The sequence below is a fragment of the Ovis canadensis genome, chromosome 2 (assembly GCF_042477335.2).
Source record: "Ovis canadensis isolate MfBH-ARS-UI-01 breed Bighorn chromosome 2, ARS-UI_OviCan_v2, whole genome shotgun sequence".
Lineage (NCBI taxonomy): Eukaryota > Metazoa > Chordata > Mammalia > Artiodactyla > Bovidae > Ovis > Ovis canadensis.
In genome coordinates, this window is record NC_091246.1 from 250,197,079 (window position 1) to 250,223,982 (window position 26,904).

General features: G+C 57.4%; 1 protein-coding gene across 6 annotated transcripts in view; it reads left to right on the top strand.

Annotated features, from left to right (window-relative positions):
• The window catches only part of HSPG2 (heparan sulfate proteoglycan 2), a 110,842-nt gene that overhangs the window by 63,144 nt on the left and 20,794 nt on the right, over positions 1–26,904 (top strand). For 2 of the 6 annotated variants that reach the window (XM_069575033.1, XM_069575035.1), the window contains 34 exons: positions 381–482; positions 1,030–1,236; positions 1,720–1,803; positions 4,561–4,653; positions 4,964–5,044; positions 5,247–5,477; positions 7,716–7,829; positions 11,773–11,900; positions 12,022–12,108; positions 13,199–13,257; positions 13,448–13,615; positions 13,773–13,883; positions 15,872–15,972; positions 16,062–16,242; positions 17,339–17,464; positions 17,630–17,782; positions 17,866–18,008; positions 18,287–18,422; positions 18,513–18,661; positions 18,885–19,035; positions 19,762–19,931; positions 20,033–20,174; positions 20,609–20,760; positions 20,908–21,043; positions 21,143–21,294; positions 22,240–22,375; positions 22,521–22,672; positions 23,377–23,515; positions 23,610–23,761; positions 24,357–24,492; positions 24,611–24,762; positions 24,957–25,095; positions 25,689–25,840; positions 26,064–26,211. In XM_069575033.1, coding sequence (XP_069431134.1) covers positions 381–482; positions 1,030–1,236; positions 1,720–1,803; positions 4,561–4,653; positions 4,964–5,044; positions 5,247–5,477; positions 7,716–7,829; positions 11,773–11,900; positions 12,022–12,108; positions 13,199–13,257; positions 13,448–13,615; positions 13,773–13,883; positions 15,872–15,972; positions 16,062–16,242; positions 17,339–17,464; positions 17,630–17,782; positions 17,866–18,008; positions 18,287–18,422; positions 18,513–18,661; positions 18,885–19,035; positions 19,762–19,931; positions 20,033–20,174; positions 20,609–20,760; positions 20,908–21,043; positions 21,143–21,294; positions 22,240–22,375; positions 22,521–22,672; positions 23,377–23,515; positions 23,610–23,761; positions 24,357–24,492; positions 24,611–24,762; positions 24,957–25,095; positions 25,689–25,840; positions 26,064–26,211 — 4,663 coding nt within the window. The remainder of the gene's footprint in view (positions 1–380; positions 483–1,029; positions 1,237–1,719; positions 1,804–4,560; positions 4,654–4,963; positions 5,045–5,246; positions 5,478–7,715; positions 7,830–11,772; positions 11,901–12,021; positions 12,109–13,198; positions 13,258–13,447; positions 13,616–13,772; positions 13,884–15,871; positions 15,973–16,061; positions 16,243–17,338; positions 17,465–17,629; positions 17,783–17,865; positions 18,009–18,286; positions 18,423–18,512; positions 18,662–18,884; positions 19,036–19,761; positions 19,932–20,032; positions 20,175–20,608; positions 20,761–20,907; positions 21,044–21,142; positions 21,295–22,239; positions 22,376–22,520; positions 22,673–23,376; positions 23,516–23,609; positions 23,762–24,356; positions 24,493–24,610; positions 24,763–24,956; positions 25,096–25,688; positions 25,841–26,063; positions 26,212–26,904) is intronic. The other 4 variants (XM_069575036.1, XM_069575037.1, XM_069575034.1 and 1 more) reach the window with 3 other exon arrangements.

Here is a 26,904-nt window from a genome sequence, read left to right on the forward strand (position 1 = left end):
CTCAAGCCCTGCGATGTCAGGAGTGAGAGCCGGGAGGGTGCTTCCCCTGTATGCTCGGGTCCCAGTGCCGCCGTCTGTGGCCAGAGTGCTGGCTGGTAGGCAGGGACACCAGCTGGCGGCCCCTGGCCCACCGGGCTACCCCAGCACCGCCTCCCAAGCAGCCTCCATCAGCCCTCTGTGTGGACAGCGCTCCTGCGGCCTGGAGTGAACCTTTGTGTGCCAGCCTGCAGAGCCGTGCATGCATCTTGCTCCCCAGCCCGGGTGGGCCTTCCTGGCCACCATGTCCATGGGGAGAGGACGCTCCCCAGGGCTCCAGCTCTGGGGCTCTGGGTGGGCGCGGGGGGGTGGTCCTGAGCTGGCCTGTGCCCTCTGCCCATCAGAACCGCACATCCCTCTCAGAGGAGCAGTTGCGGGCAGCCATGACCACTGGGAGGATCCTGGGGCCCCCACAGGGAAAGGGCCGGGCACAGCAGCTCTCACAGGTAACTGAAGGCCCGCCCGGGGAGCGGCTGCGTCCAGGGCCCCGGGGAGGAACCCAGAGAGCAGAGTTCCAAGTAGGAGCTTGGGGCTGAGCCCCTGGCCTTCCCGAGTCACTTTGCCCCAGGCCAGGCCCCAGCCTGATGCCTGGACCACTGCAGTGTTCCTTGAGAGGCATTGCCGAGCTGCGAGTGGCTTGGGCGGGTTACCATGGCCCGCCTGGAGCATGAGACCCAGGGAGCCATCTCCCTAGTACACATGGCCCTGGGCCTGCCTTCGGCCCCTCTAGCCCGAGCTTGGGCAGAGCTGTCTGCCCCCGTCTCTTGCCAGGTCACCCACTGTCTGAGCTTCTCCCCATAGCCTGGGCCCCCCCCAGTTGGCTGCACCAGCCTCTCGAGGAGCGAAAGGGCAGCAGAGACGGGAGGCGGAGCGTCAGGCGTCCACGTGTGGGAACAGAGGCCACGGGAGTGGGCAGTGGGCGGGCCCGGGGCCCCCTGGGTCCTTTCTGGCCCCCTGCTCCTCTCCTCCGTCTCCCTTCTTCTGGTCTCCCAGGTGGATGAGGCCCAAAGGCGGATGGATGCTGAAATCTGGCAGCTCCTCTCCAGCTTTGCTGCCCACCCCCCGGCCCCTCCCCAGAGACTCTCGCCCCATCCCCAGCCTGCAGCTGCTCTTCGAGCAGCTCCGCCCTCCTCCTCCTCCTCTTCCCCTTCCTCCTCCTCTGCCTTCTCTGCTTCTCTGTCTTCTGCAGTGGGCGCTCAGGTACGTGCCAAGTCACCCACCGAGGGACCCCTCCCCCAAGCACCACGTTGTACTAGACTTCAGTTGTCGCTGAACCAGCGTCACAAGTTCTGCCCGTTTCTGCACCCTACTTGGACAGATATTTATTCCAGTTGTTTTTTCTTTACACCAGTCCTGCACCAGCTCACTTATGCTAGTTTTGCATTTTTAAATCCACACCAGAATAGCCACTAAATTTTAAAAACGTTCTCTGGGGTGCCCCGTCAATCATCCTGGGGTCCACAGGGGACGCAGTGCCAGATAGGAGCAGATACCGACCCAAGCCGCGGCCAGCCCCAGACCAGCGGGGAGCAAGTGGTCCAGAGGGCAGGGCCTGGGCCTTGCTGCGGGGGCGGGGGCGGGGCGGGCCTCCCTCCCAGCTCTGTGCTCACCCGTTGCCCGCCTCTGCCGTCTTGGCCCCCTGGCCGGCTCCATCCGCTCTCACTGCCTGTCCTTCTGTCGTAGTCCTCGCTCTCCTACAAAGGCTTCCCTCTGCTTCCTGAAAGCCACTACTATTGGCAGCTGCCCAGAACCTTCCTGGGGAACAAGGTAACAAGGATTTGCAGAGGGGTGGGTGGGGTGTCATCAGATCTTGAAACATCAGAGGGCCCCTTGTCAAGACCTTTCATGGCACAGTTGGGTCAACCAAATCCCAGAGCGGAGCTCCACGCTCAGGCCCAAGCAGTCCTGAGGTTGGACTCAGCGCAGCCCTTACCCTTCAGCGAGCCACAGGCCCCTCTCTGAACCGGGAGGCAAGACACGTCTTCTTTGGTCTGCCTTTACCCTGTCCCCGGGTCACTGGCCTGGCTACCGGGCGGTATTTATTCACTCGGGAGCATGAAGTACTTACCACGTGCTGCATCGCTGTCGTTCCGTCGCTCAGTCGTGTCCGACCCTTTGCGACCCCATGGACTGCAGTGAACCAGGCTTCTTCCCTGTCCTTCACCACCTCCCAGAGCTTGCTCAAACTCACGTCCGTTGAGTTGATGATGCCATCCAACCATCTCATCCTCTGTCATCCCCTTCTCCTCCCGCCTTCGATCTTTCCCAGCATCAAGGTCTTTTCCAAAGAGTCAGTTCTTCGCATCAGGTGACCAAAGTACTGGAGCTTCAGCTTCAGCATCAGTCCTTCCAGGGAATATTCAGGACTGGTTTCCTTTAGGACTGACCGGTTGGGTCTCCTTGCTCTCCAAGGGTCTCTGTATTGTGTACCGGCTTCTCCTGCTGCAGAGTAGGGGCTCTAGAGCACGGGCTCAGCAATTGTGGTCCACTGGCTCAGTTGCCCCACAGCGTGTGGAATCTTTCCAGAGCAGGGACCGTCCCCTGCACTGGCAGGCAGACACTTAACTGCTGGACCACCGGGGAAGTTCTAGCATGCCATTTGTATTTGTATTGTTCCAAAAGTGATTTAGGGTGCCTTTTAAGAATACAGAAAATAGGCAATAAAGTAACATTCAGAGAAGAAGACAAGACAGTTTGGTCCAGGGGGAAATGAAGATAGGAAAAATCTGCTGGAACCAGCGTGGAACTAGTTCAGAGAGGAGCCAGCTAGCATTGAGGCTGTGGGCTCGGCTGACTCTGTGCTGAGTGCAGGGTTTTATGTGGCCTTTATTACTTAATCCTCATTCTACCTTTTAACATATGTGTTAATATTATTTTTATTCCCATTTCCATGAGAGGCAAGTTGGGCTCAGAGAAATTAAGTGACGTGTCCAAGGCTGTTCAAACAGTACAGCTGGACTTGAACCCCCGTATTAGACCACAGAGCCTACTCCCTTAGCTGCCCTCCTCTACAGCCTGTAGCTTGATCTTAGACATAGCAGTGAACTTGCTGGCATCCAAAGAAAATGGGAAGGCAGCTGTTTCATGGTTATCTGGTTATGCCCATAAATCCTTCCCTCAGCCTGAACTTGTGGAGAACGTCCTCAGGGCCTGTGTAGCCCAGGGCCTGGCATGTCGTCAGTAGCTGTTTATTAGATGCTCGCCATCTGGCAATGACAACCCTGTATGCAAGATAGCAAAAAAGACACAGATGTGTATAACGGACTTTTGGACTCAGAGGGAGAGGGAGCGGGTGGGCTGATTTGGGAGAATGGCATTCTAACATGTATACTATCATGTAAGAATCGAATTGCCAGTCTATGTCTGACGCAGGATGCAGCATGCTTGGGGCTGGTGCATGGGGATGACCCAGAGAGATGTTATGGGGAGGGAGGTGGGAGGGGGGTTCATGTTTGGGAACGCATGTAAGAATTAAAGATTTTAAAATTAAAAAAAAATAAAATAGATGCTCACCATCTGAATGAACACAAATGAACAAATGGACTAGGCCTGACGCAGTGTGGCGTTGATCCAGACATCTGCCCTGGAGGCAGAGAGAGAAAGGGAAGTCGTGTGGGGCAGAGCTGGGGTCTTGGCTGCTCACGCGGGAAGCCCCCAGCAGCAAACAGAGGGACTCTTCCAGTTGTGAGCAGTGGGAAGGCCAAGTCTAGTGGACTTGTCTGCAACAAAGAATCTATCAGCTCCTGCAACTACAGAACCCAAGGGTATCTGGTATCAGGCGTGGCTGGATCCAGGGACTCATTAGGACTTTATCTCACTTGGCACCATCCTCTAGCTTCCCATCTGACTAGTCAGGGGAGTTTTTCTGTTCCAGCAGAGCGGACATGCCAGGTTCACGTGTTCATGCCAGGTTCATGGAGCAGAGAAGGGAAGTGGTGGAATATGCAGACTGGCCAGGCCTGGCTCAGGTCGCCCCTGTAGAGGAGGAGCGGGCGGGCCCTCAAACCACACAGCCTGCCCGTAGGACGTAGCTTCCTCTGGAGGAAACCAGGACTGCAGTTTGCAAAAATGGGGGACATGGATTCTGAGCAAACAGAAGCCGCCTACCCAGACGGCAGGAGTTCTGAGGGGCCATCAGCCGCCCCTGCCGCCCCTGCCGTGGCTGAGAACTTGTGAGCCTTCTGCACCCTCCCGTGGTGCTCACAGTCATTACCCCTGTCTGCTTTATGAGAAATTCCATTATTGGAAGGGACTTAGAGCTTGTTTGCTGGGATCAAGAGACCGCGGGAAAGGGGGAACCTACAAGACAGAATAGAGGCTTCTCAGGGGCACGCTGCCCCCAGGTCTGAGACTGAGGGAACTGATGGTGTCCAGTCGGCTAGGTGACCACGGGCCTCTGGTTGGCTGGGGGGACAGCACAGGGGCAGAAAGGCCTTCTGAGCCTCCGCCCCTTCACCTGTTGGGTCACACAGATCCCAGAGGAGGGCAGAGTCAGGGTGCGACTGCAGGGCTTGCCTCTTGCAGGTGGCGGCCTATGGCGGGAAGCTGCGATACACCCTGTCCTACACAGCGGGGGCCCAAGGCAGCCCACTCTCTGACCCTGACGTCCAGATCACGGTGAGCACGGGGCTTCCACGCCAGGGGGGAAGAAGAGGGGCAGCAGAGGCCAGGGGGCATCCTTGATGTGTCTGCCCTTTCAGTCCAGCGCTCAGCTGGCCCGGCACCCACCCCCTGGTTAGGCCCATGTCCCCACTGCACCGTGTGTCTGGATACTACAGAGGCCGAGGCCCGGCTCCAGGGCCTGTACCTGACTCCTTAGGGCTCAGGGGCTTGGGAGATTGGGGAGATGGGAGGCTGGGACTGGGGGAGGTCCTACTGTACCCAAGAGCCCTTTGGTTCCCCTCCAATTCTGCTGGTGTCTCCCCAGGGCAACAACATCATGCTGGTAGCCTCCCAGCCAGCACTGCAGGGCCCAGAGAGGAAGAGCTACGAGGTCGTTTTCCGAGAGGTGAGAGGCACTTGGCCACACCATGTCTGACCCTCCCCAGCCTGCTTTGGAGCCCGGCTTTGACACCAGCTTCCCCTGCCTCTTATTCCACCCTGGTCCTCAGCTCACTGTCCTCAGCCAGTGCCTAGGAGGCAGGGGTTGGGGGTGGGGGTGCTGCAGGGCCAAGCCCTCACCTTCATCTGCTGTTGTCCCCCCGACCCAGGAATTCTGGCACCGGCCCGATGGGCAGCCAGCCACCCGTGAGCACCTCCTGATGGCGCTGGCTGACCTGGACGAACTCCTGGTCCGGGCTACATTCTCCTCCATGCCATTGGCGGCCAGCATCAGCGGGGTCAGCCTTGAGGTCGCCCAGCCAGGCCTCTCCGAGGGACCCCGGGCCCTGGAGGTGGAGGAATGCCGCTGCCCCCCGGGCTACGTCGGCTTGTCCTGCCAGGTGAGCGTGGCCCACCCAGCTGCCTCTGCACCAGCACAGCTGGGTCCGCAAGAGGTCAGCTGGGATTTCCACGACCTGTGAGCACCATGGGACTTCCCAAGTGGCGCTAGTGGTAAAGAACCCGCCTGTCAATGCAAGAGAGGCATGAGAGACCCAGCTTCGATCCCTGGGTCAGGAAGACCTCCTGGAGGAGGACACGGCAACCCACTCCAGTATTCTTGCCTGGAAAACCCCACGGACAGAGGAGCCTGGTGGGCTATGGTCCATAGGGTCTCAGAGTTGAACACAACTGAAGCGACTTAGCACGCACACACGTGATCACCATCGTAACTTTAATATGCTCGGCGACAGGGCATATGTTCTTCCCAACAGCGCTGAGAGAGGTATACTTGTCCCCTTTTAACAGATTATTTTTAAAAAATGAGGCTCTGAAAGGTGTGTGACTTACCCAAGGGCATGCAGCTACACCCTGCAGAGTTAAGACCCAGCTCGCCCTCTCAGGGTGCTCCCCAGAGACATGGAGACAAATGGAGACACCCAGAGTTAGCCCAAAGCAGAGCCTGGAGATGCCTCCGAGTGGTGAACAGCGTGGATGGAAGGAGGCTTCCAGGCAGGAGGACAGAATACACTGAAGTGTCCGGAGGGATGTGTGGGGACAGAGCCTGTGATGCAGAAGGGTCACCCCTGGGAAGCTGGGGGGCGCGCTTCTTCAGACCTGGAGTAATGCTTCCCCAGCAGGGACTACTGCCAAGCTGCAGAGGAATGCTGGGGTTGGGACTGGGCCCCAGGAAAATTCCTCTGCCCACCGTGACTGAGATGGATGGGGCCAGGGGAGAGACGGAGCTCGACTGGGAGGGAAGGGCGCTGGGGAGTGGAAGGGAGGACAGACGGTTGGAGGGACTCCAAGAACATCTACAGGGCTCGGCTGGAGACTGAACGCGAGGGCAGGGCCTGCGCTGACTGCTCACCCCTGAATCCGCAGGCACAGAGCAGGCAACCGCTTAACACTGGATGAGTGGGTGTGGAAGGGGGCAAGGGGGATCGCGGGAGGGGAGTGGGTCGGGCTGCGATGCCAGGTGGGCACCAGGGAGGTCAAACAAGCCAGCTTCCCCAGCCCAACTCAGGAAGTCCCGGTGAGAAGCATGCGTCCCTACAGCTTTGTACCTGTGAACGTTTGCTGTGGCCACAGGAACGTTCACATCCAAGGAGATGAGCTTCATGTCCCTTGAAGTTATGAAACAACACTTTTTTTTTTGGTGAAGCAACACATTTTGAAGGAGAACTCCCAGAGAAGGCAGAATCCTTGGTGCACATTTTCTGCAGTGAAACAAAACAGATTTATAAACATCCCTTTGAAATGGTCGGGGAGGGAGGGCCTGGAGAGATTTCAAAGAAGCGGCAGCGAATAGAAATGCATTGTTCTCAGAACCCCTGATGACTCACTTAGGATGTGTAAAAGCCTTCTTGGTCACATGGGCGCTGCCTCCTTCACCTGTGGGGCAAATGTAAGCATAGTCATAAAAGTCTTCAAGGGGTCACCCCAACTCCAGGTCTCCTGAGCCTTCCTTTTTCCGTGTAGGGGTTGTTTTGCAATAAAGACCCTGCTAGAAGAATTTTTAGGAACTAAGCCCTGGGGCTGGAGAAGGGTTCTGCATTGTTGTCGTTCACTCCCTCACTAAGTTGTGTCCAGCTCTTTGCCACCCCATCGACTGCAGCGCACCAGGCTTCCCCGGCCTTCACCATCTCCCGGAGCTTGCTCAGACTCACGTGCATCGAGTCAGTGATGCCATCCAACCATCTCATCCTCTGTCGTCCCCTTCTCCTCCTGCCCTCAATCTTTCCCACAGGGTCTTTTCCAATGAGTCAGTTTTTCGCATCAGGTGGCCAAAGTATTGGAGCTTCAGTTTCAGTACTTCCAATGAACAGTTAGGATTGATTTCCTTTAGGATTAAGGTTTGATCTCTTGGCTGTCCAAGGGACTCTCAAGAGTCTTCTCCATTAAGGATGAACTACTATTTCAGTCTATCCATGACTGGAGATGCCAGACAGGACGGGGGCAGACACTCCCAGCTCTGGAGAGGAGGGCCCCTGACGGGTGCTGGGGCAGGGAGCTGGGCCTGGACTCTGCCCTCCAAGAGCCAATGGGGTCCAAGATGACGGAGGAGAGGAGCGCTGGGTCTCCCGGCTGCGGGCGGGGCTGCCTTGGACATGGAGACCAGCGCTCCCCTCTGCCCCCAGGACTGCGCCCCCGGCTACACGCGCACCGGGAGCGGACTCTACCTCGGCCACTGCGAGCTGTGCGAATGCAACGGCCACTCAGACCTGTGCCACCCGGAGACCGGGGCCTGCTCGGTGAGATGCACGCGGGGCCAGGGCGAGGGGCCCCTTGTCTGGGGCTGGGCGGGCTATCCGGGCTGGCTGTGGGGTAGGAGGGCTTTGGTGTGTTTAGACAGACATCCAGGGGCAAAGTCACAGGGCTCATTCTATGGGGCAAAGTGCCTGGGCCAGCAGGTCTAAGGCATTGAGGGGTTGCAGACATGGTGGGGTGGACAGAGCTGTGGATTAGCATCCTTTACACAGAAAGCTTCAGAGGAGTTCCCTGGTGGTCCAGTGGTTAGGACTCCGAACTTCCACTGCAGTGGGCGTGGGCTCAGTCACTGGGCGGGGAACTGCGATCCTACAAGCCACGTGGTGCCGCCTCAGAAATCAAGAAAACGAGAGAGCGTTCAGTTCAGTTCAGTCACTCAGTCGTGTCCGACTCTTTGCGACCCCATGACTCGCAGCACGCCAGGCCTCCCTGTCAATCACCATCTCCCGGAGTTCACTCAGACTCACGTCCATCGAGTCGGTGACGCCATCCAGCCATCTCATCCTGGGTCGTCCCCTTCTCCTCCTGCCCCCAATCTCTCCCAGAATCAGAGTGTTTTCCAATGAGTCAACTCTTCGCATCAGGTGGCCAAACTACTGGAGCTTCAGTTTGAGCTTTAGCTCATTCCTTCCAAAGAAATCCCAGGGTTGATCTCCTTCAGAATGGACTGGTTGGATCTCCTTGCAGTCCAAGGGACTCTCAAGAGTCTTCTCCAACACCGCAGTTCAAAAGCATCAATTCTGCGGCGCTCAGCCTTCTTCACAGTCCAACTCTCACATCCATACATGACCACTGGAAAAACCATAGCCTTGACTAGATGGGCCTTAGTCGGCAAAGTAATGTCTCTGCTTTTGAATATACTATCTAGGTTGGTCGTAACTTTTCTTCCAAGGAGTAAGTGTCTTTTAATTTCATGGCTGCAGTCACCATCTGCAGTGATTTTTGGAGCCCCCAAAAATAAAGTCTGACACTTTCTACTGTTTCCCCATCTATTTCCCATGAAGTGATGGGACCAGATGCCATGATCTTCGTTTTCTGAATGTTGAGCTTGAAGCCAATTTTTTCGCTCTCCTCTTTCACTTTCATCAAGAGGCTTTTTAGCTCCTCTTCACTTTCTGCCATAACGGTGGTATCATCTGCATATCTGAGGTTATTGATATTTCTCCCGGCAATCTTGATTCCAGCTTGTGTTTCTTCCAGCCCAGCGTTTCTCATGATGTACTCTGCATAGAAGTTCAATAAGCAGGGTGACAATATACAGCCTTGACGTACTCCTTTTCCTATTTGGAACCAGTCTGTTGTTCCATGTCCAGTTCTAACTGTTGCCTCCTGGCCTGCATACAGATTTCTCAAGAGGCAGGTAAGGTGATCTGGTATTCCCGTCTCTTTCAGAATCTTCCACAGTGTATTGTGATCCACACAGTCAAAGGCTTTGGCATAGTCAATAAAGCATAAATAGATGTTTTTCTGGAACTCTCCTGCTTTTTCCATGATCCAGCGGATGTTGGCAATTTGATCTCTGGTTCCTCTGCCTTTTCTAAAACCAGCTTGAACATCAGGGAGTTCCCGGTTCACGTATTGCTGAAGCCTGGCTTGGAGAATTTTGAGCATTACTTTACTGGCATGTGAGATGAGTGCAATTGTGCGGTAGTTTGAGCATTCTTTTGCATTTCCTTTCTTTGGGATTGGAATGAAAACAGACCTTTTCCAGTCCTGTGGCCACTGCTGAGTTTTCCAAATTTGCTGGCATATTGAGTGCAGCACTTTCACAGTATCATCTTTCAGGATTTGAAATAGCTCAACTGGAATTCCATCACCTCCACTAGCTTTGTTCGTAGTGATGCTTTCTAAGGCCCACTTGACTTCACATTCCAAGATGTCTGGCTCGAGATTATTGATCACACCATCATGATTATCTGGGTTGTGAAGATCTTTTTTGTACAGTTCTTCCATGTATTCTTGCCACCTCTTCTTAATATCTTCTGCTTCTGTTAGGTCCATACCATTTCTGTCCTTTATCGAGCCCATCTTTGCATGAAATGTTCCCTTGGTATCTCTAATTTTCTTGAAGAGATCTCTAGTCTTTCCCATTCTGTTGTTTTCCTCGATTTCTTTGCATTGATCACTGAGGAAGGCTTTCTTATCTCTCCTTGCTATTCTTTGGAACTCTGCATTCAGATGCTTATATCTTTCCTTTTCTCCTTTGCTTTTTGCTTCTCTTCTTGTCACAGCTATTTGTAAGGCCTCCCCAGACAGCCATTTTGCTTTTTTGCATTTCTTTTCCATGGGGATGGTCTTGATCCCTGTCTCCTATGCAATGTCACGAACCTCATTCTGTAGTTCATCAGGCACTCTATCAGATCTAGGCCCTTAAATCTATTTCTCACTTCCACTGTATAATCGTAAGGGATTTGATTTAGGTCATACCTGAATGGTCTAGCGGTTTTCCCTACTTTCTTCAATTTGATTCTGGATTTGGTAATAAGGAGTTCATGATCTGAGCCACAGTCAGCTCCTGGTCTTGTTTTTGTTGACTGTATAGAGCTTCTCCATCTTTGGCTGCAAAGAATATAATCACTCTGATTTCGATGTTGACCATCTGGTGATGTCCATGTGTAGAGTCTTCTCTTGTATTGTTGGAAGAGGGTGTTTGCTATGACCAGTGCATTTTCTTGTCAAAACTCTATTAGTCTTTGCCCTGCTTCATTCCTCATTCCAAGGCCAAATTTGCCTGTTACTCCAGGTGTTTCTTGACTTCCTACTTTTGCATTCCAATCCCCTATAATGAAAAGGGCATCTTTTTTGGGTGTTAGTTCTAAAAGGTCTTGTAGGTCTTCATAAAACCGTTCAACTTCAGTTTCTTCAGTGTTACTGGTTGGGGCATAGACTTGGATAACTCTGATATTGAATGGTTTGCCTTGGAGACGAACAGAGATCACTGTCATTTTTGAGACTGCATCCAAGTACTGCATTTCAGACTCTTTTGTTGACCATGATGGCTACTTCATTTCTTCTGAGGGATTCCTGCCCACAGTAGTAGATATAATGGTCATCTGAGTTAAATTCACCCATTCCAGTCCATTTTAGTTCACTGATTCCTATCACCAGTGTGACACATGTTTTCTGTAGAAGAATCAGACTGTAGAGATAACTTAAAAACAAAGTTCAGTTCAGTTCAGTTCAGTCGCTCAGTCGTTTCTGACTCTTCCCTGAAATCCTACCATCTGGAGGTAATCACTGTCAACATTAGCCTGTGGAGTTCTTTTTTCTGGGCACATATTTACACAGATTAATATACCTTTCATTTTGCAAATAAGCCCAGGATCACTGTGTTTCATGATCAACTTTTTTTTCACTTCTTGACATCTTTCAATATTTCAATATTTTTTATACCTGAACTTTTCAGAGTGCTATATGTATAGCCCTCCAGGATATGTGGTCAAGGACCAGGTGGTTGACAAAACCACCAACTAAATATCGAATGAGCATTATGCTACATTAATTTAAAAAAATAATAAATCTCTTTGGAGGAAAACATAAAATGCACACACATTTTTAACAATTAAGTGCTTATATCCAAAACTGCCCCCATACACCCAAGTGGGTACTTTCCTATGAGATTACAGGTATTTAGATAGAAAAAATGAAAGAAATGCAATCAGTATCCTTTTTGATAGCGTTTTGGATGGAATTTCCTTTTTTAATTTTTTCGGTTCTTTTTTTCTTGGTATGTTCCCAGCATTGTGCTTTTAACCCACTGCTGAGATGAATGGAACATCCTGTAGTGAATTCATTGTGCCCCTCCCTGATTATTTCTTTAAGATAAGCTCACGAATGTGGAATTTCCAGATCAAGGGATTACCAGATCATATGATTTGGGGTAAATTTTTCCAAATAGCAAGTGGCTGACATCCTTGTGCCTTGCAGCAATGCCAGCACAACGCGGCCGGGGAGTTCTGTGAGCAGTGTGCCCCTGGCCACTACGGAGATGCCACGGCCGGAACACCTGAGGACTGCCAGCCCTGCGCCTGCCCACTGACCAACCCAGAGAACATGTGGGTGCCCTTGCTCAAGGCCCAAGGGAGTGGAGGGCATTGCACTGACTCTTGGGTGAAAGTGGGGGGAACAGGGGAGGGGGTGGGTGTTCCAGAGCCTGAGCTTCGCCTCCTACCGCAGGTTTTCCCGCACCTGTGAAAGCCTGGGAGCTGGAGGGTACCGCTGCACAGCCTGCGAATCTGGCTACACTGGCCAGTACTGTGAGCAGTAAGTTTGCTGTAGGAGGGAGGCAGGGAGCGGGGTGTGGGGTAAACTCCTAGCTGAGAGTCCTGGATGATGTTGCTCAGAAAGGTCCCTACCAGGATCAGGTCCCTCCCCTGCCCAAAACCCTGACAAGATTCCCCGGCGCCCTTGGGGCCAGCCCAAACTCCTTAGGTGGTAGCTTTATCACTCACCAGGCTCATCCCACTTCTGACACCTAACTCTGTGCTCTAGCTGGGTGTCCCTTCTTGGCTTCTTCATGTCCAGTCTTTAGCTGTGCTGTTTTGCTCTTCATGGATCGTTCTCCATCCACATACTGACCCCCACCCCCATCCTGGCTAACTCCTGTTTGGCCTTCAAGGCTCTGCTGTATTCCGTTGTTCAGTGCGTTTTTATTGAGACTCTACTGTGTGCCGTGCAGTGTAGAAGCGTGTTGGAAACAAAGCGATGAGCAAAACAGATTCAGTCCCAACCCTTATAGAGTCTCCTGACTGTAATGGAAGACAAGATAGTGGGCAATCCTGCAAATAAATAGTTACAAACAGGGATAAGTTCTCTGCTGGCTAACAGTCTGCTCCAAGGGAATAGAACAGCCCAGGAGTCTCGTCCTCTGGGAAGCATCCTGATTCTCAGGGCTGGACGAGTGCCCCTCTCCCACCATGCCCCTCCAGCCCCCATACATGTCCCTCACTTTCATTTATGTGGCTCCTTAAGAGCAAGGATTTTATCATGTTTGCTGTTGTGCATCCATAACATTGCTTAGTGTGTGTGTGTGCGCGTGTGTGCGTGTGCGTGTGTATGTGTGTGTGTGTTAGTCACTCAGTCGTGTCCAACTGTTTGTGACCCCATGGACATAAATGTTGTTGAATGAATATTTCCCTGAATCCAATCTGCTTACCTTTCGCCCCCACCCCAACCCCGGCTCCATTTTCTCAGCACAGAGGCTCTGCACTGGGGCCTTTTTGGTCTCTGAAAATCCTTCCTGAGCTCTGAGCCTCCTCACCCTGTAGTAGGCAGAGAGCTGGCTTCCCAGGTCGGCCAGGAGGCACTGGGTCCCCTGAGGCCTGGCACAGCCTGTCCTTATCCCTCCTTACAGGTGTGCCCCGGGATATGTGGGTAATCCCAATGTGCCAGGGGGGCGGTGCCTGCCGCAGGGTAAGTGGGACTGTGGTCTTGGATCAAAGGTGATGGGCATGGCAGGGGACCCGGGGCGTCTGAGAGATACTCGGTCTGGGGAGCAGGGTGGGGGCAGGGTGTGCCAGTCTTTGGGAGGGCAGGGAGATTTGGGACAGTGGTGCCTGCTGGGGGCCTCCCGCCTGAGTGGCCTCCCCTGTCCCCCTCCCAGCAGACCAAGCCCCGCTGGTGGTGCAGGTCCATCCAGCTCGGAGCGTAGTACCCCAAGGCGGCCCCCACTCCCTGCGGTGCCAGGTCAGCGGGAGCCCACCCCACTACTTCTACTGGTCTCGTGAAGATGGGCGGCCCTTGCCCAGCAGCACCCAGCAGCGACATCAAGGTACGCATGGCCCCAGGCCCCTCGGCCACCCCGGTGGACGGGGAGACATAGGCCTGTGCCTACCCTACTGAGATCCTGTAGGGACCCGCACGCAGGACTGGGTCGGCGAAGGGTTGCATCTTCACTGATGAGCCCCCGCCCCCCACCTTGCCACCAGGCTCGGAGCTGCACTTCCCCAGCGTCCAGCCCTCGGATGCTGGAGTCTACATTTGCACCTGTCGGAATCTCCATCATGCCAACACCAGCCGGGCAGAGCTACTGGTCACTGGTGAGTTCCTCGACCCCTGTCCCCAGCACTGCCTGTCCTGGGCCGGGCTGCGCACTGCAGACCCAAGCCGCTGGTGCATTCATCAGCCAGAGGGGGACAGTGGTTTCCTGGCCGAGGACGCTGGCCAGAAAGATGGGAAGAGATGATGGTGTCAACATGGTAGAACTGATACAGGCAGAACTGGCAGGGCTTGGTACCGAGAGAGAGGAAAAGTCTAGGAAGATGCCCAAGGGTCTGGATTCCAGCAGCTGGGCGCACAGGGCTCCATTTACCAAGATGAGAGAGGCTCCAACAGCAGAGGTTCTTCATTCGAGCTGCCCCCAAAAGCAGAGACTGAGACAAAGGTTTGTGTGCGTGTAGTTTATTTGGGAAATGAAATGAAACCGAGAAGAGGGCACCCAGGAAAGCGTGTGTCGTCACGGGGCACGTTACCACCTAGAGCAGGTGTTGCTGAACACAGCTGGCACGGCACCGGGGAGCTCCAGAGTAACGCCAGCTCCTTGGAGTCCCCCCACCGTGCCCCAGTGCCCACCCACTGCCCCAGGGCCAAGGGAGCTGGGGTATGCGTGCACCAGCTCCCATCAGTCACTGACTGGGGCCTGTTCCAGGAGCACTGAGGCCGCTGCATTCTGTCCCACCCTGTGGGTAGGCACAGTGACCTGAGAAACCCTCCTGCAAAGAAACACAGCTGCTGCACAATTCAGGCAGGCGGGCGCAGAAGTGACCCCGCCAGGGCGTGTGCACGGGACGCCAGGGTGTGTGCAACCCCTGCCACCAGCAGGTCCCGGGGAACCACGAGTTTGGTTTTAGCCCTGTTAAAAGTTTGAGGTGTTTGGGGAAACAGTGAAGTGTGTACATGAGGTGGGCATTCTGGAGCTGCGAATCTGGGGCTCAGGAAAGAGGCCCTGGGCAGAGAAATGAATTTGGGAACTGTGGGTACAGGGGTGGGGCAGGGTGTCACCCAGGAAAGAGCCCTGGGGAGCCCCAACTTGAGCTTGTCAGGTAGAGGAGAGAGCAAGTAGCCACAGCCTGCAGACAGGAGGAGGCTGGGGGAGGGGGTGGCTGGAAGTCAGGGGGGAAACGGCTTCCTGGAGAGAGTAGCCCCCTCGCCAGAAGCTCCCAGGAGGTCAGCTCCAAGCAGAGAAATAACCCTGAGTTGATGCTTTGACAGGAGCGGTTTGCAGTGAAGAGAAGGGGGAGAAACCGGATTGGAGTGGGGCAAAGAATGGATGGGGAGGCAACCAGTGTAGACGACTGCTTCAAGAGTCTTGCCTTTGAACAGAGGGCAAGAAGTAGGGCAGGAGCTGGGCGGGGGTTGGGGGGGCGCGTGTGGGGTCAGGGGGTCATTTTCAGATATGGAAAATTCTAGAACACATTTGTCTGTGGAGTGGGATGATCCCACGGGATGGGAGCCAGAGAGGGCATGGCTGGGAGAGGGGGTCCTCGGGAGGGGCTCCAGCACTCAGGAAGGGGAGTGGAGGGTGGGCTAGAGGTGGGGAGAAGGCTCGCCCTTCAGGGACAGGGAGGAGAGAGGTGGGGAGATTGGGGATCATGGAAAATTCCTGACTAGTCATTTCAGTTCTCTCCAGAAGCTGAGTTGAAGCCACGGAAGTGGAAGGAGGACTCTGGAGGGTGGAGAAGTTGGGAGGAGGTGTGAAATGGTTGTTTAGGAGGATAGAAACTAACACCAGAGAGAGGAGCCCTGCTGGGGTGAAGTGTGAATTGTTAAGCGCTCATATGTGGTCTGTTGATGAACCGGAGCCAAGGGGAGCTCTGTGGGATGTTCTCTGGCCACAGCCTGATGGGTGCTCGGTGCCCGCGGGGAGAAAGGAGATGATGGGTTTGAGCCAGGAGGAGGGAGGGAGGTGTCAGGGAGTGGAATGGAAGCTAAGCCAGACTGGGGTGATGGAGAGAGAGAGAGGGAAAGTGGACCCAGGACAGGGGCCTGGCCAGCACCCAGCTCCCCGGGGAAACTCCCGCCCCAACAGAGGCTCCCGGCAAACCCATCACGGTCACGGTGGAGGAGCAACGCAGCCAGAGCGTGCGTCCCGGCGCCGACGTCACCTTCATCTGCACGGCCAAGAGCAAGGTGGGCAGGGCAGGGAGTGGGCACTGGCGAGGGTCTGTCTCCTGGGGTTCCGAGCCCCACGCCCGTCTCCCTGGCCCCCCCGCCTGCAGTCTCCGGCGTATACCCTGGTGTGGACCCGCCTGCACAATGGGAAGCTGCCGAGCCGCGCCGTGGATTTCAACGGTATCCTGACCATTCGTGACGTGCAGCCCAGTGACGCGGGCACGTACGTGTGCACCGGCTCCAATATGTTCGCCATGGACCAGGGCACAGCCACGCTGCACGTGCAAGGTACACCGTTCATGCCCGTGCCCGACGCACCCAACCCTGCCCCTTCCTCCACACTCTCCAGGACCAGCGAGCGTCTCTCCATTCAGCTGACAGCTTCTGAACCGGAAGTGCGGCAGGTCCTAACCTCAGAAGAAATGGGGTTGGGGGGTTAGACAAGCAGTATCTCTGCCCTCCCGCCCTCCGTGTTCTGTAGGGAGACACTGAGTCTGGAAACAGTGGACAAACAACAAAATCACACCGGTGCTGGGATGTGAGTGGAGTGAAAGGAAAGTGAGGCTTGGGGTGGGCCTGAGGTGAGAGCTCTTCTACATGGGCTGTCAGGGACAGCCCCCTGGAGGAACTGACATCTCAGCTGAGACCTGAAGGGAAGAGAACGTGTTCAGCCAAGCAAGAGCTCACAGCGGAAGCAGCATGTGCAAGGGCCCTGAGGCAGGAGCGTGCTGTTTGAGGGAAGGCGAGGCCAGCGTGGAAGGGTGGGTGAGGAACCTGAAGATATGGGCAGAGATGAGTGCACTCAGTGAGACACAGCAGGGGATTCAGATGTTTTTGTTCTGAAAGCCACGAACAGGCCATCAGTGGGCAAGTAAAAAGATCCCATTGACATTTTTTATTTTTATTTTTTGGCCACGTGTGCAGCTTGTGGGATCTTAGTTCCCTGACCGGGAATCGAACCCACACCCTCAGCAGTGAAAGGGAAGACTCCTAACCACTGGATCGCCAAGGAAGTTCCCCCCACCCCCACCGCCAATGATATTTATGTTTTTTTTAATTTTTTTGAAGACTTTATTGAATTTGTTACAATACTGCTTCTGTTTTATGTTTGGGTGTTGGTTTTTCTGGGCCAAGAGGCATGTGGGGATCTTAGTTCCTCGACCAGGGATTGAACCCACAGCCTCAGCAGTGAAAGTGCAGAGTCCTAACCTCCGCACCACCAGGGAAATCTCTCCCACTGACTGACAATTTAGAGACTCCCTCTACCTGCTGTGTGGACAAATGGCCATGAAGGGCTGGAGTGGAAGCAAAGGGAGCAGCGAGGAGGCTGTCGGTGCGGGTCCCGCCCCTCCCTGACCCCACACGCTGTCTCCTCGCTCCTCAGCCTCGGCCGCACCGTCCGCCCCCGTGGTCTCCATCCACCCGCCGCAGCTCACAGTGCAGCCGGGCCAGATGGCCGAGTTCCGCTGCAGTGCCACGGGGCACCCCACGCCCAGCCTTGAGTGGACAGGTGAGGCCGTGGCGGGTACAACTGTCACAGCCTGGCTCTCCTGGATGTGGGGGGGGTGCCAGGGGGCGGGACGCTAGGAGGTGGACCTCAACCTCTGGGCGCACGGCGTGGGGGGGCCCAGCAATGCCCATCCCAGAGGGTACTGACCCGCCTCCCCACTGTCAGGGGGCCCTGGTGGCCAGCTCCCTCAGAAAGCCCAGGTGCATCGTGGCATCCTGCGCCTGCCAGCCGTCGAGGCCTCGGATCAAGGCCAGTACCTGTGCCGCGCGCACAGCAGCGCCGGGCAGCACGTGGCCAGGGCCGTGCTCCACGTGCACGGTGAGAGGGCCGGGCTGAGCGCAGAGGGTGAGGGGTGGCCCTGGCGGCCTTGGGGAGGTGCTCTCACAGAGCTCTGTCTTCAGGGGGCAGCGGGCCCAGGGTCCAGGTGAGCCCAGAGAGGACCCAGGTACACGAAGGCCGCACCGTCAGGCTGTACTGCAGGGCCGCGGGGGTGCCTAGTGCCACCATCACCTGGAGGAAGGAAGGGGGCAGCCTGCCCCCACAGGTGAGGGTACCTGCCCGGCCAGCTCAGCCGAGTCCCAGCACCTGCCCTCTGCCCCTCCCCTCTCCTCCTCCAGTTCCCTCCAGTTCCTAGAGGGTGCCCTGCTCAGAATTCCCGCTCTGGGCGTCCTGGCAGGGGGGCAGCTGTCAGCCTTCTGCTTTGCTGCCTGGGTGCCCACCTGGGGCCCCAATCCTGGCTCTGAGCTGGCCTGTACGCCTCTGCCTGCCCTCCCTCGCCAGCCCATGCCAGGCTGCCTTTGACCCCTTCTCCCTGTATGGCAGGCCCGCGCAGAGCGCACAGACATTGCCACGCTTCTTATCCCTGCCATCACGGCCGCCGACGCCGGCTTCTACCTCTGTGTGGCCACCAGCCCCGCGGGCACCGCCCAGGCCCGGATTCAAGTGGTCGTCCTTCCAGGTGCGGGGCCTCCAGAGGCTTGGAGCAGTCGGGAGCCGGGGCTCCCCCGAGGTTACCTCAATCCCCCACCAACCCTGCCTTCCATCTTAGGTGCCACCACCCCACCGGTCAGGATTGAGTCCTCTTCACCTTCTGTGACCGAAGGACAGACCCTGGACCTCAACTGCGTGGTGGCAGGGCTGGCCCACAGCCAGATCACATGGTACAAGCGAGGGGGCAGCCTGCCTCCCCACGCCCAGGTATGAGGGTCCCTGAGCCCTGTGGCGGGAGCCCCCGGGGAGTGGTCCATCATGCCCCCGGAGGCTCTCTGCATGAGCAGGGCCCGCCCTTATTCCCCTCTCTCTGCAGCCCCCTTTGTGGGGCAATCCCGGGTGGAGCCAGGTGCAGAGGGCGTGGTGACCAGAGCCCCGGGTTTGCAAGGATGGGAGCATCCTCGCAAACCTCTGTCCTTACCTGGCCCAGGTGCACGGCTCCCGGCTGCGTCTGCCCCAGGTTTCACCAGCCGATTCTGGAGAATATGTGTGCCGAGTGGAGAACGGTTCAGGCCCCAAGGAGGCCTCCATCATTGTCTCTGTCCTCCACAGCCGCCATCCAGGCCCCGGCTACACCCCAGGTGAGGAGCGGAGGGGCTGGGCGAGGGCTGAGCCCTCCGGCCTCCCCTGTGTTCCCGAGGATGGCGCCCGAGGCTCTCTTCGGTGCTATCCAGACAGGGAGAGGCGCTCCCGGCAGGCTCCGATGCCCTCCTTCCCCGCGAGGAGAGATGAGGGGTCTGAGGGTGGAGACAGGTTGACCTGACTTACAGAGACCCCCATGGGGAGGGTACTGTTTTCGGAATTCGGCAGTGGGCAGCAGAGTCAGGGTTGAGCTCTGAGCTGGGAGTCATGTTGACCTGGGTTCGAGTCTCGGCAGTCCTGGTTCAGCCAGCCTTGGACTGGTTACTGTGCCTCTGGGGGCCTCGGGCTCCTCATGTGTGAAATGGGGACAGCACCCCCTAGCACACTGCGAGTGCACAGCACGCACTCTTGAAGAAAGGGCTGGGGAGTGATCGCCGGCAGCCTGTGGCCCGCCCCGCCCGGGGTGCTAAAGGACTCTGGTTCCCTGAGAGCCAGAGCAGCTCCTCACGGGCCGAGGTCTAGGTGGGCAGGCAGATGGGACTGGAACGGTGGGTTGAAGGTCAGAGAAGGGAAAGAAGGGTCCAGCTGGCCCTGCCAGTGTGGTCCCAGCCCCCAGGCCTCCCATCCATCCTCCTGAGCTCAGGCCTGGTCAGACCCCAGGGCTACAGGGTAGGGAAGGGGGAGCTCAAGAGCCCTGGCCACTGACCAGCTCCTCTGCGCCCCAGCTCCAGGTGGAGCCCCAGCTCCAGGCGGTACCCAGCCTGTCCGCATCGAGCCCTCCTCCTCTCACGTGGCTGAAGGGCAGACGCTGGATCTGAACTGCGTGGTCCCCGGGCAGGCCCATGCCCAGGTCATGTGGTACAAACGTGGTGGCAGCCTCCCTGCCCGGCACCAGGTAAAACAGCCCACCGCCCCCCGCCGGCCCAGGGCCAGCCTGCAGGAGGGGCTGGACGGAGCAGCTCCAGCCCCCTCCTGACCCTCCCTGGCTGTGTTCAGACCCACGGCTCGCTGCTGCGGCTGCACCAGGTGTCCCCAGCCGACTCGGGAGAGTACGTGTGCCGTGTCGTCCTGGGCTCTGGGCCCCTTGAGACTTCCGTCCTGGTCTCCATCGAGGCCTCCGATGCCGGCACCATCCCTGGTGAGTGGACAGTCAATAACAGGCTGGCAGGGGCCCGAGGGCCTTCCCAAGGGCTCGTGACTTGTTGCTGATGTGGAGATCGGGGCTGGGAGGCCCACGCTGGGGCTGGCCACGGGGCCCAGCCCAGGCGGCCTCCGCGTTCCTGAATAACCCACCATCTTCGCATCATTGTTCCATCTGGCCTACTCACGCGCATCCCTACCCCTGCCTCTCTCCCAGCCTCAGTTATCCTCATCCCTCCCTCCCTCCCTCTTCCACACACCCCTCTGTAAGCCTGGGTTCTTGCCCTAGCCCCCTCCCAAGGCTGCTTTGCTGAGGACCTCAAGCCCAGGAGGCCTCTAACTCTAAACCCACCAGGCCGAGCCGGCTCCAGGGTGGACGGTTCTTGCTGTCTCTCCTGGGAGGCATCTATGACCTGCCCCCTCTCCCCGCAGCCCCGGGACCCGTCCCGCCCGTCAGGATCGAGTCCTCGTCCCCCACGGTGGCCGAGGGGCAGACCCTGGACCTGAACTGCGTGGTGGCGGGCCAGGCCCACGCCCCGGTCACGTGGTACAAACGTGGGGGCACCCTCCCGGCCCGGCACCAGGTACCCGGGGGCAGAAAGGTGGGAGGGGGCCAGCCAGGGCTACGCAGCAGAGGGTGCGGAGGGAGCTGAGCCCAGAGGAACAGGGTACGGGACGCCCCCCGGGCTCTGGGAAGCCCCTCACTCACACCCCTGCCCGCGTCTGTCCAGGTGCGTGGCTCCCGCTTGTACGTCTTCCAGGCCTCCCCGGTGGACGCAGGCGAGTATGTCTGCAGGGCCAGCAACGGCGTGGAGGCCTCCATCACAGTCACGGTCACCAAGACCCAGGGCACCAACTTCGCCTACCGTGAGTGGGGCCAGCCGGCCTGGGCTTGGAGGGAAAAGAGGGAAAGGCCAGGGCCGCTCCAGAGGCCTGGACTGACCGAGTGACTGTCTGCTCCCCCAGCTCCTGGTGGCACCCAGCCCATCCGCATCGAGCCCTCTTCCTCCCATGTGGCCGAAGGGCAGACCCTGGATCTAAACTGCGTGGTCCCTGGGCAGGCCCACGCCCAGGTCACGTGGCATAAGCGTGGGGGCAGCCTGCCCGCCCGGCACCAGGTACAGGACTGGAGGATGGACAGGCCGAGGAGGGGATGGGAGGGAGGCCCCTGGGGAGTGGAGGTCAGGGGTGGGAGAGCAGGAGGCTCCTCTGGAACAGAGAGGCCCTGGACCCCTCTGCACAGGTGTGTGATGCAATGCTCAGAACCCATACCCTCTGACCGGTCAGCCCAAGTGTGAGTGTGACTGCCGCTTCCCCCACCTAGTCATTTGGGCAAATCACTTAATCTCTCTGTAGCATATTTTCAGCATCTGTAAAACGGTAATGATCGTACCAACCTTACAGAGTTATCTTAAGGATGAAGTGAACTAATTTGCATGCAAAGTGCTCAGAGTTCTGGCTCACTGAAAGTTCTATGAGCTGTTATTAGTGTAATGTCATTAGCTGTTGGTATTGATATATTTTATAGAATTTAGGATGCCGCTGATTGTAAGATGCACTGTAATTGTATGTACCTCTGAGGTTAAAAAAAAACAAAGAAGAAAACCCTGCCATTTGTAATTGTAATTCGCTATTAGATGCATATCGATTTCAGAGGCATAAAAGTGTCTAGGGAATTCCCTGGCGGTCCAGTGGTTGGGACTCTGTGTTTTCACTGCCAACGGCCTGGTTCAGTCCTGGTTGGAGAGCTAGGATTCCATAGGCCACACGGTGAAACCCAAAAATAATAATAAAGCGAAAGTAATATGCGTGTTACCAGCTCCATCCTACTTTTTTAATTTTATATGTGTCCAAAGGTTGATGGAGTGTGCTGCTAGTGTTTGCTCAGTTCCCCATGGCTTCTGCTGACCACGCCTGGTCCTGGGATGAGGCAGCCGCTTCTCCACCTCTGAGCAGGATGGAGTTAAGTGTCAGTTCTCAGGCTCAGAGTGAGGCAGGGCTGCAGGTGATCGGTGCGAGGATCCCGAGAGGGCCTCCTCTGACCCCACCTCCATTCTGCCCAGACCCATGGCTCCCTCCTGAGACTGTACCAGGTGTCTCCGGCCGACTCAGGCGAGTACGTGTGCCGGGTGGTGGTCGGTTCCGTGCCCCTGGAGTCCTCTGTCCTGGTCAGGATTGAGCCTGCAGACTCTGTGCCTGGTGAGTGGTGTGGGGGTTCTGGGGGGTAGGCTCCCCACTCCAGCAAAGGCAGGACCCCAGAGACCAGCAGACCCTACCTCCACTCACACCCTCCCCTCCCCGCCTCCTCCCAGCTGGGGATTCACTCTCTGCCCTCTGTCCCCAGTGCTGGGGGTCACCCCCCCGGTCCGGATCGAGTCATCCTCCTCACACGTGGCTGAAGGACAGACCCTGGATCTGAACTGCCTGGTTTCTGGGCAGCCCCACGCCCAGGTCACGTGGCACAAGCGTGGGGGCAGCCTTCCCTCCCAGCACCAGGTAGGAGGCGGGGAGCTAAGTGGGGAGGGGGGCCTGAAGGACCCTTGAGACTGAGGAGGTTTGAGTTCGGATATTGCTCTGCCATCTCGCCTGGCCAGTCCTTTGACTTCCCCGAGCCTTAGTGTCCTCATCTGTCAAGTGGGCTCACACTGCCTAGCTCACCTGCTCCATAGTGAAAATGAAAGTGAAAGTTGCTCAATCGTGTCCGACTCTTTGCGACCCCGTGGACTTTACAGTCCGTGGAACTCTCCAGACCAGAATACTAGAGTGGGTAGCCTTTCCCTTCTCCAGGGGATCTTCCCAACCCAGGGATCGAACCCAGGTCTCCCACACTGCAGGCAGATTCTTTACCAGCTGAGCCACAAAGGAAGCCCAAGAATGCTGGAGTGGGTAGCCTATCCCTTCTCCAGCGGATCTTCCCAACCCAGGAATCGAACCAGGGTCTCCTGCATTGCAGGCAGATTCTTTACCAACTCAACCATTAAGGAATCCACTTGCTCCATCGGAGATCCACAAATGCTGATCCTCTACTTCCTCCCACTAGACCCAGTCCCAAAACCCCGTCAAAGGCGTTGAAGGGTCCTGAATGCTGGTTCTCCCCAGAAGAGCTTCCCTCAGGCTCTATCAGGCTGGGTGGGGAGGCCGGGGAAGGGAGGCTGAACTGTGAGCCCCAAGTGCAGCTCTGAACCCACCCGGCCTCCCAGGTGCATGGCTCCAGGCTGCGGCTGCCCCAGATGACGCCAGCGGACTCTGGGGAGTACGTGTGCCGCGTGGTCAGCGGCTCAGGCACCCAGGAAGCCTCAGTCCTCGTCACTATCCAGCAGCGCCGTGGCCCCATCCGCTGTGAGTGTCTCAGGGTCACAGCAAACAGGCTGGGAGGGGCCGCTCCATCTTCGCTGGCTCCCACACCCTGACTCTCCTCTCTCCCCGCTCTCAGACCAGAACGTGGTGTACCCCGTCCGCATTGAGTCCTCCTCTGAATCCCTGGCCAACGGGCGCACCCTGGACCTCAACTGCCTGGTGGCCAGCCAAGCCCCCCATACCATCACCTGGTACAAGCGTGGAGGCAGCCTCCCAAGCCGGCACCAGGTATGGAGCCAGCGAGGGGGGAGGGCCCATGCCGGGGGGGTGTGGCCGGCTCCCACGGGAACCGGGAGGAGCTCCGCAGAGCCCCCTCTGTGCTCATTCAGTCATTCAACATACAGCGAGCGTTCTTGCTGGAGGGGCCCTGGCCAGTGCTGGGGACACAGAGAGGAGTCCCACTGGCCTGCATGAATCTGTGCAGAACATTCTGTGATTCGCTTACTCCTGGCCCTTCCCCGAGAACCTGCTCCAGGCCGCGTCCCACTTCCGCCACTGAGAATTCTAAGGGGACGAGACCAGGCATGCCCTCGGGTAGCTCAAAGACTAAAAGGGGAAGGCAGGCGTGCCACGTGACAGCCCTGTAGGGGGAGTCCCCACGGAGGGCCTCGGCAGGCTTGCCGGAGGGGTGACGGCCGAGAAATAGTGCAACGGCTGGAGGCACCATGCACCCAGCCCAGAAGCTCAGAAAGGCCATTGACGGAGTTCAGGAGACCAGGGTGGGGGCAGGCCCCGCCCCGCCCCAAAGCAAGGCAGCGAGGCTGCCAGTCTGGGAGAGGTGGAGGGGCCGCGCCCCAACCCACTGATATCTGCTCCGCCTTAGATCGTGGGCTCCAGGCTTCGGATCCCCCAGGTGACACCCGCAGACTCGGGTGAGTACGTGTGTCATGTCAGTAACGGTGCCGGCTCCCAGGAGACCTCGCTCATCGTCACCATCCAGGGCGGTGACTCCTCCCACGGTGAGCACTGCCGAGGGCAGGGGGTCAGGCGAGCGGGTGCCAGGGGAGGCGGTGAGGTCCTGGCACTGGTCACTGCCGTCTGACTCCGGCTGTGTGGCCCATTCCTCTCCGTCCCCAGTGCCCAGTGTCTCCCCGCCAATCAGGATCGAGTCCTCGTCCCCCACGGTGGTCGAAGGGCAGACCCTGGATCTGAACTGCGTGGTCACTGGGCAGCCCCAGGCCACCATCACGTGGTACAAGCGTGGGGGCAGCCTTCCCGCTCGACACCAGGTATGAAGTGGAGCCCGGCCACGGGGTGGGCAGCTCGAGGACCGCCGCCAGGACAAGCGGCCCGAAGTGTTAGCTGCTGGTCCTTCCTCCTGCTGGGGCAAGACAGAGGGTGGCCTCAGCCGGTCTGATGGAGGAGGCCTGAGCCAGCCGGTGACCCCTCAGCCCCTCAACCCCCTCCATCTCTGCACCCCCAGGCCCACGGCTCCCGCCTAAGGCTGCACCAGATGTCGGTGGCAGATTCGGGCGAGTATGTGTGCCGGGCCAACAACAACATCGATGCCCTGGAGGCCTCCATTGTGGTTTCAGTCTCCCCCGGCACTGGTGGCCCCTCTGGTGAGTCCCATGAGCGACCCAGGAAGGGGGTGGGAGATGCTGGTACCTGTATTTCCTGGGGAGGAAAGGCTCTGTAGTCAGGGCGCTCAGACGAGGTGGTGGGCCAGGACGAGGGCTCCCCAGAAAGAAACCTGGGCTCACATCCTGCCAGCACCACTGAGGACCTTGAGGGAGAGACTCCCCTCTTGGCTTCAGGACCCTCGTCAGTGAAGCAGGGATATGGGTCATTTCCACCTCAGAGAGCTGTCCCGTACAGTGGCCACTAGCCACGCTTGGCCTTCATGTTTCAGTAACCAAGTTGCACTGGCTGGCAGCTGCTACTACATCAGTGGGTCTAGTGCGTGGTAAACACTCCCATCACTGCAGGAAGTCAGTGAATTCTGTGAGGCTGACATGAGTTAATAACGCACAGAAAGCGCTTAGAACAGTGCCTGGCATCCTGTAAGTGCGTAATAAGTGTCAGCTAGCGTTCCTACCTGGAGGGCAAGTGTTAGCTAGAGTTCCTCCCTGGGGGGCAGTGGCAGTTTCTGCAGTTGAGGCTTCCAAACACGACTTAGGACCAAAGCCCCGGCTCTCTGTCTCTGCGCCCCCAGGCCCCGGTGGGACCATGCCCATCAGGATCGAGTCGTCGTCTTCCCACGTGGCTGAAGGGCAGACCCTGGATCTGAACTGCGTGGTCCCCGGCCAGGCCCACGCACAGGTCACGTGGCACAGGCGTGGAGGCAGCCTCCCGGCCCACCACCAGGTGGGGGCGTGAGTGGGGTCAGGACCTAGTAGGGGGGCTGCTGGACATGGGCGCCCCGGCTTGGGGCCTGTCCCTCACACCCTGCCCAGGAAGGAGACCTGGGAGCCCCCCGTGGGACGCGGGGCCTGCCTGGGTCAGAGGCTGAACCCTGGGCCCCAGCCTCCAAGGGCTGATCCTCCACGTCACCTCACTTCTGCTTCTCTCCCACGTCATGGCCCCTCAGACCCACGGCTCACGGCTGCGGCTGCACCGGGTGTCCCCGGCCGACTCAGGCGAGTATGTGTGTCGCGTGGCCCTCGGCTCTGGGCCCCTGGAGGCCTCCGTCCTGGTCACCATTGAAGCTTCCGGCTCTGGCACCGTTGTCGTCCCCGGTGAGGATCCCTGCGGTGGGGCTGGGAGGCTGGAGGAGGGAGGAGAGGAGGGGACCAAGGTCAGGAGCGAGAGCGAACGGGTTTTGTCCCCAGGGGGCTGAGAACACGGAGCTAAGAGTCTGGCTCGTGTGGCTCGAGCCCCAGCACTCTGTCCACACTCTGCAGTGTTGCACGAGGGACTCCTGTGTGTCCCTTTCCGCATCCGTCACGTGGGGCTGGTGGAGCCCTTGCGACAATGACACGCGTTCCTTAGAAGGCTGCAACTTGTACCTCTGGGGTCAGAGAGGGTGGTTTTAAGTAGCACCCTGATAAAAATCTTTTATATCGATGGTGGTGTACTAGACAAAAAACAGCAACGCGTCAGACCTGTCATAATTGCACAGAAATCATTGCCTATAATGGGGCTGTGTATTTAAGGGTCATCTTCAGTGACTCACTTAAAGAGGAAAATGGAAAGGAATTAACCGCACAGGCAGCATGTGGCTGTGAGAGGATTCATGATAATAGTGCCCGAGCTGCTAAGTGATGACCATGATACACGCTTATTAGGTGGTGGGCCCTGGTATGTTTACACATAGGAACTCATTCCACCCTCACAGTAACCGTTTGAGGTTGGTATGATGGCTCTCTCTGTTTTACAGATGGGGAAACTGCCTCATGGAAAGGCTTTTTTGTTTGTTTGTTTGTTTGTTC